General features: G+C 46.2%; 1 protein-coding gene across 6 annotated transcripts in view; it reads right to left on the bottom strand.

Annotated features, from left to right (window-relative positions):
- DCUN1D4 (defective in cullin neddylation 1 domain containing 4) overlaps window positions 1–19,863 on the bottom strand; it is a 69,231-nt gene extending 49,368 nt beyond the window's left edge. For 3 of the 6 annotated variants that reach the window (XM_065914333.1, XM_065914336.1, XM_065914335.1), the window contains exon 1: window positions 19,279–19,358. Coding sequence is in view for 3 of the 6 variants with exons in the window: in XM_065914330.1 (XP_065770402.1) it covers window positions 19,732–19,756 (25 nt within the window). In the remaining 3 variants the exon portion in view is untranslated. Of the gene's footprint in view, window positions 1–17,325; window positions 17,392–19,278; window positions 19,359–19,731 lie in introns of those variants that run through there. The other 3 variants (XM_065914330.1, XM_065914332.1, XM_065914331.1) reach the window with 3 other exon arrangements.
- Between the last annotated feature and the right edge of the window lie 587 nt (window positions 19,864–20,450).

Raw genomic sequence — 20,450 nt, forward strand, 5'->3', positions numbered from 1 at the left:
ACACACACACACACACACACACACACACACACACACACACACAGACACACACACACAGACAGAGTTTATGCCAAAATAAAACTCCGAGCTTTACAACCTGACTCTGGAGTCTAACAATTAGTTTGAATCTCAGATCCACCAGTTATTTAACCTAAATTTCAATGTCCTCAGTTGTGAATTAGACTACAATGCCTGGATGTGGCAGAGTCAGAGTAATGTGTGGATCACAGTGAGTGCCCAATAAAAGATATTATCACTGTCAGATTATACCATTTTCCACACCAACCACCTACAATGGTTTCTACTTCTGTAGATCCAAGTCAAGCCCCACATCAAAGATCTCAAAGCTGCAGCTGCCTCTGTGACAGAGGCATATGGCCTGATACATCTCAACACCCTATGATGGTATGTCTACATTCATATACCACCAACTGATTTCATAATGATGGTGGAAGAATATCTCAGCAGTGGAAAAAAAATATACAAGAGCATTTAAGGTTCTATATATCAAGTTTCACTTTACAGAGGATGCAAGTTAACAATGTTCATTTCACAAGTCACATAATATATGTCAGCAAGTCTCTATTTCCATATCCCATGTCTACTATCATAACCACCTCATCATCATCTCATCAAAAAAAAAAGGAAAAAGAAAAGGAACAGCATGAACAAAACAGTGTTTCTTTAGTTTCATCAAGGTAAAAACCTGAGTAGACACAAATTCAGGGGGAAAAAAAAAAGACCAAAATGGCATTAAAAGATAAATCCACAAAGGTTAACACATATTGAATTCATGGTTCATCTGTTCACTGCTCAGGGCAAGTAATAGACCTTGAAATCTAAAATAGATTTCACATCCTTAAGGAATAGATGTTAAGGGTAAAGATCACATGCTTTACAGAAATGCATTTAGGAAAGTACTAACTGATTCATAAAATCTCCTTTGGCTCCTATTTCAATTCTAAAGGCTAAATGCTCAGTTAAGTCAACTTTAGTCTGTGATCAAAAGGCTCTCCACCATAGTCACTGGGTCACTCTCTCACGTGTGACATGCAAACCTAACATTCTGTATTAAAAGTGACAAATGGCTCTGCAGAAAGACACAGCATGCTTGATAAACGACTTGCCTAAATTATCTTCTGAGTATTCTTTAAAATGATCAACAAACGCTGATGTGGCATAAAGTTTTCCGGGAGTTTTGGGGGTTTGTTTTGGGTTTTTTAATAATTATCATTTGTTGTGACCTGTATAACAGAAAAAAAGTGAACACCATTGAGAGGGTCAAAATTCACTTCCTCCAAACTACCCTTTGTATATAGAATCCCACAATATAGAGAGACATATGTATTAGGAATAAAACAAAAACTGGTAAGTTCAGACAATGACCATCAACCAAAAGAATCAACTTTAAGAATTATCAGTCCTAACAGGAGTTTACTTCCACAAGAAGGTCAGAAACAACTGAAATACATAAAAATTCAAACCCTTCTTTTATGCCATAAATAATCACTTGTTAATATACCTGGGAGGTGATCTCAATTATAATAGCAAGGAAAAGCAATAGTACACGTAGGAATAAAATGTGCAACATTCAAGGGAAGAAACAATAAAAGTTTACAGATGCAAAGATAATATTCCTGGAATGGAAAGACCCAGTATCGTAAGATGATCACTTCACCCTGTACTGAACTGCAAAATTAAATGCAATCAAATTCCTATTCTCCCTACTTCCCACTTCCCCACCCCAAAAAAGAGGTGAGGGAAAGGGAAGGGAGTCAGGCAAGCTTAGCAGATTGAGTCTAAAGTTCACCTGAAAAGAACAAACATGCTTGACTTGCCAAGAAATTGTTGAAAATGAAGAATGAAGAACAGGCCCTATCAGACCATATATAATATAAAGCAGAGGTTGGTAAACTCTCTGCCAGAGTGCCAGATCTTAAATTTTATTTTAGGCTTTGTGGACCATCCGATCTCTGCTGCAACTACTTTGCCATTGGAGCTCAAAGGCAGCCATAAACAATACACAAGCAAATGAGTGTGGCTGTGCTCCAATAAAACTTTATTTCTAGAAAACTAGGTGGTGGGCCTGATTTGGATCATGAGCTGTAGTTTGCCAAGGCCTGATATAGAGGCACAGTACTATAAAATATGGTACATGTGCAATAAGACAAATCATTGAAAGAGAGCTAATAAACATGTCTACGCATGTCTGTATAGTTGCGTGTATGTATGAGCACAGAATATGATTAAATGGTATTTCAAATCAATAGGGAAGAGATAATTATTCAGCAAGCAGAGGGCAACTAGCTACCATGTGGAACCAATTAAAATTAATTCCAACCTCAGAAGTTACAGGTGGAAGGGAACGGCACTCAAGGCTAAAGAGAAGCTATGGCTCAGGGCCCCGCACCTTCTCTGCCTCTTCTACCCAATCTCATCTCTTACCTATCTCCCCCCACTCGCTCTTCTCAGTCACAGAGAGCTTCCTGCTATCCTGTGAATGCTCCAACCAAGCTCTTATCTCAGGGCCTTTGAACACACTGTTCTCTCTGCACTGAGCCCTCTTTCCTCTAATAACAACAATGGCTTGCTCTCACACTTCATCAGGTTGCCACTGAAACATTACCTTCTTATAGAACCTTGCCAGACCCAACAAACAGGACCCATTCTTCACTATCCCATTACCACGCTTTACTTCTCTTTATGGCATTAGTACCACCAGACTTTATGTCACATTTGGGTGCCATCTTCCTCTAGCATTAGAATATAAGCTTCACAAAGGTCAGAACCTGCTCTTGTCCACTGCTAAAGAGAAGGCTAAAGAGAAGTTATGGCCTCAGGGCCCCGCACCTTCTCTGCGGTACCAAAAGCAATGCCTGGCACACATCAGGTACTCAATAAATACTCAAGGAATAAATGAATGTAGGGACAAAGGCATCAAGACTTCAATTCAGTACGCTTTGGCATTTCGGGGCATTCACATCACTAGATCTTCACATGTGAGAAGCAGCATGGTAATAGAAGAGACTCCAAGGCAGGGTAGCACAGATAAAGGGCAGCTCTGAACCCCGTCTAAGACGTTAATCTAAGGACGAGTATTTCCACTGGGCCGTATGCATCCGAGGGTACGCATTCCCCCTCAAAGGTAGCTCATGTTCAGCTGTCTCACATGAAGACGACACACGACTATGGCATGAGATCGGAACGAAATTTCACCAGACCAAGTGACGCGCCCAGAATCCAGAGAGTACTTAACCCTGCACAGCAGAATGCTGGAAGCACTTCTGAGCCTGGGTGCCAAAGAGTGTTTAAATCAGCCTTTTCGGAAAGGCTGCCCAACGGCAAGTGTGGCCTGGATTCAGGGTGGTGTTTCATGAAGGCTACTGGTAGTGACCAAGGCGGGAAATGATTGGGGCCCTCGGGTGGTCTGTGGCAGCGAAAGTGGAGAGTACAACCGGACCGCAGGACGTCCACGTTTAACCCACACCCATTCATGGCAACAGCCTGGCCCAAAGAAGAGGGAGAAAGACAAGTCAATGGTCCCAGTAACTGCCCTGAGGCCTCTCCTTCACAGGGCAGCAGGACTCTGACAGCCGCTGGGCCGCTCAGCCTCCACGTGCCTCTCTCAACACTATGTGAGCCGAGTATTTAGGAGATGCATTTCTCATAAAGCACAGTCCCGAAACATAAGCCAGCTGCTTCAACTGGTGTTCAGCTGAAGAAGAGCTGGTGACCTGTTCTAATGCCGGAGGAAAACACTGTTGTGCTAGAGACAATCTGCAATGGGGGGGCACCTTCTGAAAGTATTTCCAGTAATTTTTTTTAGTATATTTTTATTTATTTATTTGACTGCTCAGGTCTTAGTTGTGGCATGCGGGATCTAGTTTCCTGATCAGGGATGGAACCCGGGCCTTCTGTATTGGGAGTGTTAAGCCCCAGTCAATGGACCACCAGGGAAATCCATCCAGTGATATTTTTAATACTGGTGATTTTCACCTTGGATATGGACTTTAGAAATCACCTCTACATAAAACGTGACTGCACTAGGAGGAAAACCAACAAGACTGCTTTCAGGAGCTGTGAGGGAAGTTCATGTCCTTTTGTCCAAGTCCCAAAAGTTCTCCTTGAGCTATGAAAACTAGCACAAGCAGAGTCAGGTAACTAGCTGCGGCCAAGCTGGGGAGAATTCACATTCCCAAGCCCATGCCTCCGTTCTAACTCATTTCTGATGGGAGCATCAGGGAGTAAAGAGCAGCAGCATGTCCCACCAAAGCTGTCAATTAGTAAACACACCAAGTTAGAGAACCTTACTATTAAATAAGAAGATAATAAAACTGGTGAAGTCAAAAACAATCTACCAACTTAAAAAAAAAAAAGATGGTGCAGAAAAAACATAACATCCATGTTATTTCTATTTCAAATACACCTCTTTCTTCTTGTCACTAAGAATTCACAAAAGTATTTTATTATTAGCTAAACTCCAGCTGGTCAATCAGCAAGCAATGCTCTCAGGTACAAAATTTTTAATATAGCACTATGCACAGACATGTACTGATAAATGCATTCTGAGGACAATGAAAATGACGAACTAAACCAGTAATGGCTTTTGGGGTGGAGGTAGAGGACAGAACATGGGGTCGTTACCATGTCATTGCCAAAAAAGTGAAACAAAATTAAGGTTATCAAAATCAGCATTCATCCTACATGTTTCTAGAACAGAACAAGAGCAAGATGCAGCGGTGCAGGGCTGGGTCTCTCTAAAGCCGATTCCACATGGAAGGCTGAGGGGTGCTCCACGCCACTGGTTACAGGGCCCACGCTCCTGAAACCTTAGTTTTACTCAGGGATATGGAAAAAGTATATAGTACTGTATGTAACTAAGATTCACTGTTTAGGTCTGCCCTTTCTTCTAGAGAGCTTCCCTGGTAGCTCGGCTGGTAAAGAATCCGCCAGCAATGTGGAAGACCTGGGTTCAATCCGTACGTCGGGAAGATCCCCTGGAGAAGGGAATGGCTACCCACTCCAGTATTCTGGCCTGGAGAATTCCACGGACAGAGGAGCCCGGCCAGCTACAGTCCACAGGGTCACAAAGTGTCGGATAGGACTGAGTGACTTTCACTTTCTTTCTTTTTCCTTCTACAAACAGGAGACCATTTTCCTACAGATTTCAAGTACACTGAGGATATGAATGTCAGTGAGGGGGAAAAGAGACCCCTGCCAACCTGCAAAGGACGAGTAACAATATAAGGTTGTAATCATGAGATTTTGAATTTGTGACTGCCGCATGAAAGGAAAAACTCCCAACAAGTCCGTGCAAGACCCTACATGATCTGACCTAAGTCATCCCACTTCATTATCCTGCTCACTCCAGTCCAGCCACACTCTTCTTGACTACTCAAGTGAACCCCTAGCTCAGGGTCTGTTTTATTTAATATGCCCTCCTCCTCTTTCCCACCTCTGTGGTCACTGGCCTGATGCTGACATCACGGAAATACCTTTTCAGATGTCACCTCATCCAGAGGCCTCCGTCCCCTGACTTCCCTATCCAAACCAGCACCTCCATCCCCACCAGAGTTAGGTTTTTACATAGTACTCTTCATTTTTTGACTTTTAAAAAGCTTTATTGAAATAGAAATCGTATACCATACAACTGATCCATCTAAAGTGCACAAGTCAATGCTTTTTAGTGTATTCACAGCTGCGCAACCATCACAATGTTATTTAACAACATTTTTATCACCCCATCAGCAATCACTCCTCATTTTTCCCCTCACCCCTACATCATCAGGCAACCACTAACCCTACAGTTTGCCCCTACAGATTTGCCTATTCATTTTCTATCAATAGAATCATAAGATATGAGGTCCTCTGTGACCCAGACAATATATTTTATATATATTTACATCTTTATCCTTTGTCACACTCCCTGGAGCCCAAGCTCCATGATGACAGGCATTTTCTTTTGCTTTGTTCACCACTTTATCCCAATACCTAGAAAAGCACGAGCCTAGCACATGACAAGTACCAATAAACAGGGGAAAAAATGCTTTTAAAGTACCCATTGGGGATTTCCCTGGAGGTCAAGACTCTGAGCTCCCAATGCAGAGGACCTGGATTGGATCCCGGGGCAGGGAACTAAATCCTGGATGCTGCAACTAAAATCCGGTGCAGCCAAATAAATAAATAAACTTGGGGAAAAAAAAAAGTAGCCACTGAATTGAGCAATGTGCAAGTTACTCTATAACTGTGGTGAAGAATGAAATGAGGCATGGCTGGAGCAAGAGGTGAGGGATCAATCTATTATCAGGCATAAACAACTTGTTGCAAAAGCTTTACCATGAAGGGAAAGGAGAAACACACAAAGGACAGAGTGGGTATTGAGTTTGGGCTTCACAATGATGAGCCTGGAGCACATTTAAAAAGCTGAGATTCAGCTTGCTTCGTACCCTAGATGGTTACAGAAGCCAAGAGCAGAGAGTGGGTCAGATCACAGGTCAGGGTGGATCTGTAACATGAGCACAAATATACAGAGCATATGTATGTCATTTTAAAAGAAAATTACAAAATACAGTTTTAAGCTTAAAAATTCATTAAAAACGAGTTTTACTTCAAAATGATTTAAAATACAAAGTCTACCATAAAATGAAGTCTACTTCTGACCCTATAAGAGCAGTGTTTTCAACTGGCATTCTAGAACCAACTCACACTCCTGCACACCAACTGGTAAGTCACTGAGCTATGTGAGCACGTGTCTCACTTGTAAAACCTAATATTTTCACATCTGAGGCCAAACTGTCAAAACACACAGATCTGAAACAAGTTTCCACACTGCAAAACTAGGAAAAACCAAAAGCCAGCTTTGTGGGTTAGCTTCATACCGCACACTTGTCTAACGTGTTAGAAATAGGAACATCTTGGGCTAACAGCACCTGCCTCACGAGACCACTTCGAGGATCTGACGAGCTCCTGCTGCAGCGCGCCCAGCACACTGCCCGGCGCAGAGCAGGTGCCCCCGGAGCGGGGCTCTGTGTCACCCAGTGTCACCTGCATGCTGAGCAGGGTGGCCTGGACGCAGCCTTGGCACCCTCCCCGCCACAGCCCAAAGCAAACCCGTGTACACATGGAGCTACTGAACACTGACCCAGAGGCTGCACATCGGAATCACCTGGGGAGGCCGGCCGAATAACGGTCACGGCTGGGGCCCCATCCAGTCAATCAAACAAAAACGGGAGTGGACTTGTTGGAGCTTCTCAAGCAGCCCAGGTGACTACACAAAGACAGAGAGGAGCGTGCGCCCCCAGCCTCTCCTCCACCCCCAATCCACATCCACCTCACTATATCAGCCAGGCCAGAGGGGGGTCCAACCCATTCACGGCAAGCCCCGCCGTGTGAGGACAAGATGAAGATCCATGCTGTTTAAGATCAAAAACCGAGGTGCAAACTGAAAGGAACCAAGGGACAGTGAGGAGGAAGGCATGAACATCACTCTCCTCATCAATAAATACTTGTTATTTCCAAGACACAAAGTCAGGAAAGTGAGCGCGGAAAGAAGGAAACTGACGAGGAACGGGACCTGGTCATCGTGGGTGACTCAGCGCTTTCTCTGAACACAGGATCTGAAGCTAAGGCCATCCAAGCACACCACAGCTTCTGGCTTTTTCCTCCTGACTCTCACAGGACCTGAACAGGGGCCGGGAGGAGAAGCCGCATCCAGGGCAGGTGGCGTGCCACCCCGCCCCGGCCACCAGCGCACAGCCTGTGTGTGCCTGCTGATGCCACCATCTGAAAGGGGCCGGCCACTTCAGGACGGCCACACTGGCTGCTCTCCCACCCCAGCAAGACACAAAGGGCCCGAGACTCACTGGCTTCACCCCACCCTACCCACTGAAGAACACAGATCCATTTCACCTCACTAGTGTTAGAAGAGGCCTCGGAAGGCCCCGGGTTCGAGTCCCTGCTCCGCAGTGTCCCAGCTGAAGGCCCTTCCTGGTACCCAGCCTCACTAAATCAAAAAGGAGGCCCCTCCTCACCAGGCTCTCAGGGCGTGTGCCAGGCGCTCAGCACAGCACTGGCGCGTACTGTGAACCAACCAAGGTTCATTATTTTAATCCCTGTTATCATTATTCAGCATGGAAGAGACTACGGCAGACAGAACCCAGAAGACCAAAAAGACAAGGCAGAGGAACGACAAGGGGACGGACGGGTCTTTAAAACTCTCATGTCAATAGCCAGCTGTCCAGACTTGAATGTTCAACACTCCTTCTCAAGCTTCCTGTTTAATTAAGAACAAATAATCTGTGGTCTAATTTTGGGAATGGAATCTGTAGAAAGATCTTAAAGGGGAAAAAGACTTAAACTCACCCTCAACTACAGAAAAAGATAAGAAATCAGTTCGAAGATGTTACACAAAAATGACATTAGTTAGCTCTATAGGTTTTCTGGCTTTTCGGCAATAATGTTAGGCATCTCCTATATTCAAAAAGTATATGCTTAAAAGGTACTTAATACAAATGTCTGTTTAAAATAAAATCTTTAAGACTAAAAATGACTATTTCATTAGTGACAAGTATGGAAATACTCTTCTTTGCCATAATCAGTTGCCTAGCTAGAATGCATTTTTAAATGACTACTTTCATTGTGAAATGGCAGAGATGAAAGAAGAGGAGTGGGAAAGAAGGAATTCATCCCAGACCCTGTTGGGAGCCATTCCAAGAAGAAAAGAACCAAATGCAAAACAAAGATAATAACAACAACAGGCTCTGCCATCAGCATTCATAGGCCAGCGACAAAACACGGAACTCCAATATGCCTGCCAGGTCACCAAAGGGTTAAATGAAACGCACAAATAAAACAGTGTTATTTCAGAGTGTTCGTGCCTGGAAAATCCCATGGAGAGAGGAGCCTGGCGGGCTAGAGTCTACTGGGTCCCAAAGAGCCAGACACAACTAAGCACACATATTTCACAAGCAGTCGTGCACACCTAAACACCAGTGTCAGAGTGCCTGAGTCAGCATCGCAACTCACCACTCACCAGCTGTGGGGCCTCGACAAGGTTAGCTAACCATTCTGTACCTCAGCTTCCTCACCTGTAAAATGGGGATGATAACAGTACATTCATATTCCTACTTTCAAGGGCTGGGGTGAGGAGTAAATGAATGAATGCAGGCAAGGCAACTGGAACAGCCCACGAATAATCACCGTGTATAAACACGTTGTCAGTCCCTCTCCTCCCCGACCCCGCTCTGTTCCCCCTTTCTCCCTGCATCCCACATCTTCTGATTTCTCTCTTACCCCTCACCTCCCTTCCACTCCCTGGGGCCTCTCTCTAGCCCTCTCCATGTGGCTCCTGCCCACCCCTCCACCTGATTCCCCTTGGCTCTGGCTTACCTTTGCTACTGCCAGGCTGCTCCCTCCACTTGGAAAGCACCCTCCCACCTCACCCCCGCAGGCACACACCCATCTTTTCCTTCACATAATAGAACTTCAAAAAAGCTAAGCTTACACAATAACTAACCCTTCCCTGAAGGGTTTCCCTGGTGACTCAGATGGTAAAAGAATCTGCCTGCAATGCAGGAGATCTGGGTTCGATCCCTGGGTCAGGAAGATCCCCTGGGGAAGGGAATGGCAACCCACTCCAGTATTCTTGCCTGGAGAACTCTATGGACAGAGGACCCTGGCAGGCTACACAGTCCAGGGGGTCACAAAGATTCAGACACGACTGAGCAACTAACACTTCACTTCACTTCCCTGAAGTCTAATTTTAATGACCACCTATTTGTTTCCAAGCATGCTGGGCATCCATCTAACCTTCCCTGTCCCATATTTTAACTGCCCAGGACTTCTCTGCCTCCACCACTACGCACTGGAAGGAAGCTCCTTAAACACAAGGGCCAGGCTCAGCTGTCTTTGTCGCAGCAGCATCCGGCTACAGGAAAACCCTCAAAGGTTTGGTGGGCGACTGAGTGAGGCAATGCTCCACTTGCCCGTTTTCTTTCTTATGACCTCTTTTCCTCTCCACGGTCTCCTTTCATTTATTTATTTGGCTGCTTTGGGTCTTAGCTGAGCCACATGGGATCTTGAATTGTGGCATGCAGCTCTTGTAGAACCCGGGCCCCCTGCACTGGGAGAGCAGAGTGTTAGCCGCTGGACCACCAGGGAAGTCCCTCGAGGGACTCTTTTTAAAGAGAAGAAAGAAAACTGTCATTACACAGTAATCATTAGCAACAAAAACGGAAAAGTGCCAAGCACTTCTCTAAACATTTTGTGTTCTATCTAATTTAATTCTCAGGGTCACTCCGGATCTTGCCTCCTACTCCTCCTCTCTGCCCAACCCCCAACTCCCCTCCAAGCTCACTTTGCATGTTTGCCATTCCACAAACAGAGGTCTGCTCCCCTCTTCGGAGTCTCTGAATTTGTATTCCCTCTCCCTAGAACGCCCCCTCACCTCCCTCAGGGCTGCCCTGCCCAAGCCACGGAAACTACAACACCCTCTGCTCACACATGGGAACTAATGAACTGATCACCATGGAACACACTCTTATTACCCACCTCTTTCCCCATGCTGGAAAGAAAACTTCATGACAGATGAAGAAGGGGGCCTAGTACACAGTAGGTGTTCAATAAACACCTTTGACTGAACAACTCCATACCCTACAGTAGGTGGCTTTATGAATGCAGAACCTGAAGAGTAGTTGAGTAATTTATGCACAGTCACACAGCTAACAGGGGCAGAACCCAGATATTCTGACTCTAGGGCCCACACTTAACTACTATGCTTCCCTGCCTCCCGACCTGACCCAGAAAACAAATCATCTCCTCCAAGGAACTAATCCTAGAACTGTATGCCTTTGGTCCACAGAAAAGCCATCCACCAGAAAAATCTTTCAAGGGAACAAGTCAACTAATTCAAGCCAATTCTATGTGTAAAGTATTAATTGTCAGATTTATAATTTATGCAGCACTGTTAGTTTTTCTTTGGATTTAATAATTCAGTAAGAAGAGATGATTATATCTTTTTACACTGTAATACCCTCACAAACAGCGAAATGACAAATCATCAAATAACATGGGGGAGGCCTAAGCTGATATATATTAAAAGCCAAAAATTGTGGTGGAATGTAGAGAAGTACAGACTGCAAGGGAATACAAGGGCATTTTGAGGGGTAACGAAAACATTCTATATCTTAATTACTGTGGTGGTTACACACACACACGTATTTATCAAATGGGTACAAATTTGTAAAATTAATTACACTCAATAAAGTCAACCAAAAAGCAATTAGGACTACTAGATATGATTTTTGGCTAAACAAAATAAACATTCTACCAGTATTATTTCCATACCTAACACTCTCAACAATTTGGGGGCGGGGGAGAGGACACAGATGTGATTGGAGAAGACAGCAGAAGCAGCAGCTCTACACGGTGAGATCAGGGGGGTGACTGCATGCCTCAGAGTCCTGCGTGACCACTGACAACGGCAGCTCCTACCACGGACACTGCCTCAGTACCCCCTTCAGTCTTTCGGATCACCTCGAGTCAGGGCTCTTGGACTCTGAACAGACTCCAGGCATGGCGGAAAGGCAGATTACTGCTCTTCTCCACAATGGCCTCTGCCATGTATCAACCAGTGATAGATCTGAATGTTGAATTTGTCAGAATTCTTAGTTGCAAGCATTAGAAACCAACTAGCTAACTTAAACAGAACAGCAATTTTTCTTTTTTAAGGTTATTAGTAGTTCCCACAATCTCCAGGAAAACCAGAGGGCCAATCATACCATCTGTACAACCAAAACATCTAAGGGCAGGGCGCACCACTGACATAACCTGGACCTGCCTTCAGCTTCAGAATCACACTCTGGTGTGGGTGTGTCTGGGCAGCTCTGCTTTGACAGTTAGAATTCCCCAATCAGAAGAAGAACCAGGGCCCCAAAGACTAGCAAAGGCCATCACAGATACAAAGGGATGACACACCATCTTTGCAAATACTACTGACACAGACAGCAAGCAATGAAAGGTTTTCAAAAAATATTCACAAGGAAAACAATCCTCAAAGATGGAAGTAAAAAGAATCATACTCAGAGGTAATGTGATTTGGGGAAGGTGGGGGTCTTTTGACGCATTATTTAATGTTTTACAGTGACTTAGTTGATAAAGAATTAGCCTGCAATGCAGGAGACACACGTTCAATCCCCGGGTTGGGAAGATACCCTGAAGAAGAAAATGGCAACCCACACCAGTATTCTTGCCTGGAAAATGCCATGGACAGAGGAGTCTGGTGGGCTACAGTCCCTGGGGGTCACAAAGAGTTGGAGGTGACTTAGCGACTAAACCACCACCACCACCACCAGTATATTAATTAGTAGTTTCAAAAACTACAAAGCCTACCTTCCTAGATTGAAAATAACTCATTAACAGCATTTTTGGATTAAAAAAACAACAATTCAAATCTAAAGCAGCAAATACTTACCAGAATACTGGACATGATAGAGAAAAGATCCTTAGATCTGAACAGTCATATGACAATTGCTAAAATATATGATTCTATTTAAAATGCATTTCAGTATTTTCTTCTACTTGAAACATAAGCCAAAAATTGTAGCCTCTTTTATAGCCACCAATACAATAGCCTCTCTTATGGCCACCAAGGGTCCATCTAGTCAAAGCTATGGGTTTTACAGCAGTCATGTACGGATGTGAGAGTTGGACTATGAAGAAAGCTGAGTGCTGAAGAAATGATGCTTTTGAACTGTGGTGTTGGAGAAGACTCTTGGGAGTCCCTTGGACTGCAAGGAGATCAAACCAGTCCATCCTAAAGGAGATCAGTCCTGAATATTCATTGGAAGGACTGATGCTGAAGCTGAAACTCCAATACTTTGGCCACCTGATGAGAACTGACTCATTGGAAAAGACCCTGATGCTGGGGAAGATTAAAGGTGGGAGGAGAAGGGGACGAGAGAGGATGAGATGGTTGGATGGCATCACCGACTCAATGGACATGAGTTTGAGTAAGATCCAGGAGTTGGTGATGGACAGGGAGGTCTGGCGTGCTGCGGTTCATGGGGTTGCAAAGAGACAGACACGACAGCAACTGAACTGAACTGATAGCCACCAATATTTATTTTTTTAGTACTTTTTGTTTGTTTTGTTTTTATTTTTGGTGGCTGCACAGCATGCAGGATCTTAATTTCCCAATCAGGGATCAAACTTGTGCTCCCTGTAGTGGAAGTGTGGTGTTTTCACCATTGAACCACCAGGGAAGTCCCAGCCACAAATATCTTTAAATGTATGTTCTGCTTAAAAGAATAATTCTCAAGAGGTACTTCTGCTAACCTGAATCTCAGAATTAAAAAAAAAGAACATGCTATGAAAGCCTACTGACTGTAATTTAAGCTGGTCACCTAAACAGAGATGTCAGCATTAATGTCAGAGGCTCAGAAAACTCACCTCCAACTAACACAGTCTACTTCCTAAATAAAGAAAGCCTTTGGAGAGCTTAATGTATTCTTAACATTAAAAAAAAAAAACCCTTAGGACCAGACTCTGGTCATAAAACAAAGTAGGAAGGGAGACAGACACTTCCAGGCCCTTCACCAACAGACCTGCCAAGCTCTGCCCAAGCCTTCCCACAGCGGCCTATTACACACCAGGTCAGAAGTGGACACACACACTGTCCCAGGCACACTCCTGTCCCTCAGCACATCACCAGCGCGCTACTCCCTTCTGGAGAACTTCTCCATGCCACAGACATTCTTCAAAACTGATACCTGCATGTATTTAAAAATACATATTATTTAAATTGGTTTGCATAGGACAACTCTGTCCAAAAAAAGGGCAGAGAATGAATAAGTGAAAATTTGTATTCCTGGAAGAAAAACCTAAAGATAACAAAAGACATCTCAGAGCAGAATTGCAGGAGGAAGCATTAATATCTTTCAGATAATTCACTAACTGCTCAAGAGTTGACCATCTAAGTTCAGTTCATTACATATTTGAGGTCCTAAGCAATGCAATGCACTGGACCACGGCATGAATACTAAGGCAGAGGCCCAGATCTCAAGAGAGAGTTATCGTCTAACTGGAAAAGGGACAAGAAAGCAAACACACAGCTACTGTTAAATAAGATAAAACTGAGAATAAAAGTCAACAGTCCTTGGAGATTCGGTGGAGGGAAAGAGTCTGCTTGAGTGGGAAAACGGAACAAGGAAGAGAAGTGGCGCTGAGTGCAGAGGGAGGGGGAGGGTTCAGGGGAAAGAAGCTGAGCTTAAACTACAGAACCAGTTCAACCCCAGCTTCGAGACATCTGTAAGCAACTGTGAGCCTTTGAGGTTTGGAGTAGTGGGGTCTTAAGGACAAAGATATTCAACTGATGATGAAAAGGATAAACAGGAGGCTAAGCCTGACAAAAAGATTACTGGTTAGAAAGGATGGCTCAGACCTAGGGCAATGGCAATCAGTATGGAACAGGCATAGGAAGAGATGCAAGATTGCACTCGCTACCAACCAAGAAAAGAGAGGATGAGCAATGTCTAAGCTTCCAGCTTGGGTTATTAAATGAACTGCAGTTTCATTCAACAAATGAAAAAAATGAATTGGTCTTGTTTTCATCTTTATTTTGGCTACTAGGAAGCTCAGAGCCAAATATACGGCCCATTTCTAACATACAGCAAGCATTTATGTGTAGCCTGTAAATCTGTATTTTCTTTCTCTTGACAGAATTTTAAAGTTGCCTCTAATTATTTTAGAATGTGGCAGAAAATAAATCAACAGATAAAAATGATTGAGACCAAGTCAAAGACAGTTGGACAAAGTAGCTGATTCAGAGATATAACTATAGGCTGCCAACTCATAGCATTGTCATCTCCTTTCTTCTGCCCTAGGGAAGTCTGGAACCCACAACAGAAGCTAAAAATGCCAGACTTAAAAAAAAAAAAAAAAATGCGCCAGAGTTTCACCTTCCCCATCTCCCTTACAACTAGTAGTGGCATGACGTCAATTCTACCCAATGAGACTAAAGAGAAAGTCTCCAAGGTGATCTTCCAGAAAAGATTCTTCTCTGTAAGGGAGGGAACTGTAAGGAAATATGCTGTTTTCATCCTTTTCTTACATAGGCATGATATCTGGTGCTACAGCAACCACATTGCAAACATGAGGCAATGAGCCTAAGGCTCCTGATAAACCAAAATACTAAGAATAAAGGGAAAAAGTATACAAAGAGCCTAGATTCTTAAAAGACATACTGAGACTCTGTACCAGCCTTAGAACCATCCATCTCTAAACTTCTTGCTACTGAACAAAAATAAGCTCCATCACTTAAGCCACTTTTGACTGAGTATTTATCTGCCAGAGGCATCCTAAATCACACAACAAAGTTATCATGAGGTCAGTTTCTGAAGCCATGATTTACTTACACTGCTGACTACACAAGACTATTATTATTGAGATGAGAGCAATGCAAACATATGTGATACTCAGGAAAAAAGCAATCAATAAGCACTTCTGGGAGCAGTTAAAGAGAAATGGATATAATGATAAATAACATTTGAAAAAATGTGATCAAGTGTTAACAGGGGTACTTCTTGGGAGCAAGAAGAGAAGAAAAAACAAAAATACAGAAATTCTCAGAAGTGGAAAATGTGAGCTCAGTTGTGTCCTACTCTTTGCAACCCCATAGACTGTGGCCCACCAGGCTCCTCTGTCCATGGGGTTTTTCAGACAAGAATACTGGAGCGGGTTACCATTTTCTCTTCCAAGGGAGAAAATGAGGAGCTCCTTCTTTTCTGGCAATATTACTGGTAAAACAACCTGAAAATTTTCCCACTATAGAGCTTTCTCTACTTATGATGGGGTTACGCCCTGAGTAAATCCACTATTTAACTGAGACTATCCTATGTCAAAAACACATTTAATAAACCTAACCTACAGATAACAGCTTAGCCTAGCCCATCCTAAACATGTTCAGAACTCTTATGTTAACACATAGCTGGAAAATTATCTCACTTCAAGCCTATTTTATAACAAAATATTGACTATCTCAGGTAATTTTTTTTTTTTTTTTTTGCCAAGCTATGTGGCATGCAGGATCTTAGTTCCTCCACCAGGGATGGAATCAGTGCTCTCAGCATTGGGAGTGCAGAGTCTTAACTGCTGGACCACCACTGAAGCCCCCTCAGGTAATTCACTGAAAACTGTATTGAAAGTGAAAAACAGGATGGTTGTCTGGGTACAAAATGGTTGTAAGTCTACTGGTTGTTTACCCTTCTGATTACGTGTCTGACTGGGAGCTGCCGAGGCTGCCGCTCAAGCGTCAGAATATAATACCGTACATCACTAACCTGAGAAAAGATCAAAATCCAAAATTCAGGGTACAGTTTTTATCAAATGCATATTGATTGAGCACCACTGTGAAGTCAAACCATCCTTAAGTTGGAACCATCTGCTTGAAACAGTCGCAAAAGTTCTGGGTAAAGTTTAAGAAACATCTGTTTAAATGCATAAGTAAGCTCATAAGAAAACAAAACCACCTCCCCAGAGGCCAAAAATCAAAGAGGAACCTGAAAACCATAGCAGAAAGGAGCTACGATAATCATGTATAGGAACCCGGGGTTTGAGGGCTAGGGAAGAGAGAGTGTCACGTGTATCTATAGGGCACCTGCCCTTTAGGATGAAATTGAAAAAAGAGAAAAGGGAACAAAATGACTGGCCTAATATTTTTTTAAAAAAACACCACCTTAAAGACAATTACAGCTCCTGTTTTCAACTTCATACACTTCACCCTTTACAAGAGCAAATTTCATGACACACACACACATTTAAAAAAAGGAAAACATAACCAGGTTAAATATTTACATATCACAAAGGAGTTCCTGGATATGTCACCATAAGCTTAAGTAAAATATAAAACAGGTATAAATCTTTTCCTGATAAAATCACACATTGCCCAATTTTTCAGCCATTATGAAACAAATCATATGAGTTCACTGAGTCAAGCACTCACGTTCAGTATATTTGTAACCATACTAGACAGTTAACAAGTCTTTGGACTTCTTGGTAAAATTTTTATCATCAGGGTCATCACAATACTCTTCTAGTGACCATGCTACCAACGGTTTCATAATACCTTATACATCACATTAAAAAAACTCCTGTCATTTCTGAGCTAACCTGTAGCCCTCCACATTACACGTTTTGGAGTCGTCATCGCATATAAACGGTAAAGGGAACTGGCAAAGGATGTGATGTCTGCAGAGGCTATAGGCTGGAAGGATGGTTTCCAACACTGAAGAAAAACACACGAAAACCTAAGGTTCCCTCCACTGAGTTTACCTTCCTCTAGGCTCATTCGCTTTCCATGCTTCTTCGGAAACCGAAGACATCATATATTCCCTTTGCTCATCTTCACATTGTCACGCTGGCTTAAATAAATGAGATCATTTTCACCGCAATTCCATTAAGCCACCTCCAGCTCTCAATTGGTGGCAGAGTGGTAAAGAATATGCCTGCCATTGCAGAAGACGCAAGAGACCTGAGTTCGATCCCTGGGTCAGGAAGATCCTCTGGAGTAGAAGTGGCAACCCACTCCAGTATTCTTGCCTGGGAAATCCCATGGACAAAGGAGCCTGGCGGGTTACAGTCTACGGGATCACCAATGAGTCGGACACGGCTGAAGCGACAGGGCGCACACACGTACATGCACACACTAAATTGAAGACCATCTTTCCCCCAAAAGTCCCCTTATCCTTTGGCAATCCAAACGGCCCAAGAACTGCAAACATAATTTATACTATCTTCACAAGGTTTTTACGTGTCTCCACTGCATCCCTAGATTTAACTAAGACGGAACCTTTTAACCTGATGTTTATACACACAGGAAGCCACAAATACACACTATTCTAAACGCTGCTTTAAACTGCGTCGCATCTTCAATGTTTTTCCACAACCTATGCACTAAATGGTTCAAGACTAAGCGTTTATTCTACAAGTAAGGGCACCAAATGCAAGTGGGAAATATTCAACTTGGAGATAAAGAACCCAAGTGTGAAAGGACTGCACTTGGCTTGGTTCTCGCCCACCCGCTGACACGGGGAGAGGGTCCCAGGGGACAGGAGCGCCTCACTGGAGGGCGCTAAGGTCCGCGGGGAATAAAACACGAGTTAGAGGAGCTGGGAGGCTCCGAGGGGCGCGCTGCATTCTGGGACTCGTTTCCACAGTTACCCACGTGCACCCAACCCAACCGCGGTCCGGACTACAAGTCCCAGAATTCCGCGGGACCGCCTTTCCCCTTCACACCCGGCGACTGGGGCCAGACCCTAAAGGAAACCCCTAAAGCGCCCTCTCCGAACCGCTGGAAGAGGTCGCGCCCCGCGGGCGCTGCGCTGGGTTTGTGGTCCGGCCCTCCCGGCAGGGAAGCGGATCCCGAAGCACCAGCCTCCACACCTGACGATCAGAAATTAGACAACTGCGTCACAGACTGCCAAATTCTCGGACCGTCAGGGACCCCCCACCCCCCACCGCCCCGCCCCTGGACTCCAGGGCCCGACCCCTCCGGCACCCACGGCGCAAAACCCGCAGCCTGCTCCCCTGCCCCGCCTCCCAGTCCCGCAGCTATAGCCCGCGCCAGCGTTGACCTCGCTTCCCGCCGCTCAGGGGAAACCGCGGCAAGCGCCAACCTCAGGGCACCTCCCCCGCCCCCCCACGCCAGCCCCGCCCCCCCTTATACCCCGAAGCGCAAGGCTCCCCTTCAAGGGACCCAGCCTTAATCCAGGGAAGGATACACCTCCCCCAGACACATAGTCCGACACCTTCCCCCCCGAGCCCCGCGCGGGCAGAATCTGGACAAGACAGCGTTCCCCCTGCCCCGGCCCCTCCCAGCCTCTCTTCCCTCACAACTAGCTCTTCACCCCCACAGCACCTCCTCTACCCCTGCCCCCATCCTGTCACCCCAAACCACGTTCTGCCTCTCCTCTCACTCCCGATTTCCTTATGTTCCCAACACCTGCTCCATCCTATTACCCCAACGTCGGCCCCTCTTCACCACTCCCAATTCTACCCCTCCACGCTTCCTATGGCCCTCCTGCCCGCCGGACTCCCCAACTATCCCATCACACCCCAATCCCTCCCACCATCTCGCTTTCCCATTACATCAGCCCTCATCTCCTCGCCTGCCCTCCTGCCCCGCACGGCCGCTGCCCCCAATCCTCCACCCCATTGTTCCCCCCCACCCCCGCCATCCAGCCCTTCTTCCCATTGTCCCCGCCCCCGCGCTCCCCTAGCACTCACCCGCCTTTCTCACGGAGCCGCCCGCACCGCTCAGCCCCTAGGAAATCCTCACCCCTGCGCCCCGCTCGCTCGCTCGCTCCCTCTCTCTCTACCCCCGTCGGTGCCAACCCCCAACCCTGCTCGCTAGCGCCCGCCGCCGCCTCCACCTCCATTCACCCGGGACACTCTGGTCCCGGCCCTTCATCGCACGTCCCGCCCCCCCCTTCCCCCAACACTGAAATGGAGCCAGTCCCCACCCCCCTCACCTCCGCCCTCCCCCGGCAGGCCGGCCCCTTCCCCCCGCGCCGCCCGCAGCGTCACCGCCCGCCCCGGCCCCGGGAGGGGAAGGGGTGGCTCCCGGGCAGGGGATCCCGGCGCGTTTCGGGACAGGAGGCGCGGGGCGGGGACTGCGGGAGATGAGCGGAGAGTGTTGGCAGCCGCCCGCTCCCAGCCGGCTGGTTCTCTGTTACTCACTGACAGCGGCGGCATCCGAGTGCATTTTCGGGCAGCTCACACCGCTCTCGCCGCCCAAGCTCCCGCGCTCGCCTCGCGGTCCCCCCACCGGCTCGCCGCACCTCGGCTGAGAGCTGAGGACCCGCCGCCGGGCACTCTCGGCCCGCCCACCTCGCCTCCTCCATTGGCTGAACTTCGGCTGAGGGGCCGCCCACCCGGGTCTCTCATTTGACAAAGAGAGTGCGGAGAGAGCTGGTCTGGAGCTGGCAAAGAGGCCCCGCCCCCTGAAGTCCAATACGATTGGCCCCGGCGCCTCGTCCCCGTACCGCCCCTGGCGGGGTCCATGCTCCCGCATAGCAGGTTGGACCTGGCCGCTGTCACTCAGCCCCGGGGGTCCAAAAGCGCGTGTAGGGGCGAGGCTGGGGAATTGGTCCACCTTGACCCTGGAGCCCCGCCCTCTGGTGGGCAGGACTGGTGGAGCTGTAGACCAACCAAGAAAGATGGGTCGGCGTCTGAAACAAAGCAAGCGAAGTGTTTCCCGAAGAACCGAGAAGGGGAAGAGCTGTTGGTGAGGCTTGTTCCCGCTGCACTGAGTAGGGGAACCAGCTCTTCCCCGCTGACTCGACGCGTCGGAGTCTCCTGCTTGTCTCTCACGCCTCCGAGCGGCTCTCTACGGGAGCCCAGTCCGCGACGAAGTTGGACTGGGACTTCTCTTGCTGGCTGTGTCTTGCAGCTAGAGA

The sequence above is a fragment of the Muntiacus reevesi genome, chromosome 22 (genome assembly GCF_963930625.1).
Source record: "Muntiacus reevesi chromosome 22, mMunRee1.1, whole genome shotgun sequence".
NCBI classification, from domain to species: Eukaryota; Metazoa; Chordata; class Mammalia; order Artiodactyla; family Cervidae; genus Muntiacus; species Muntiacus reevesi.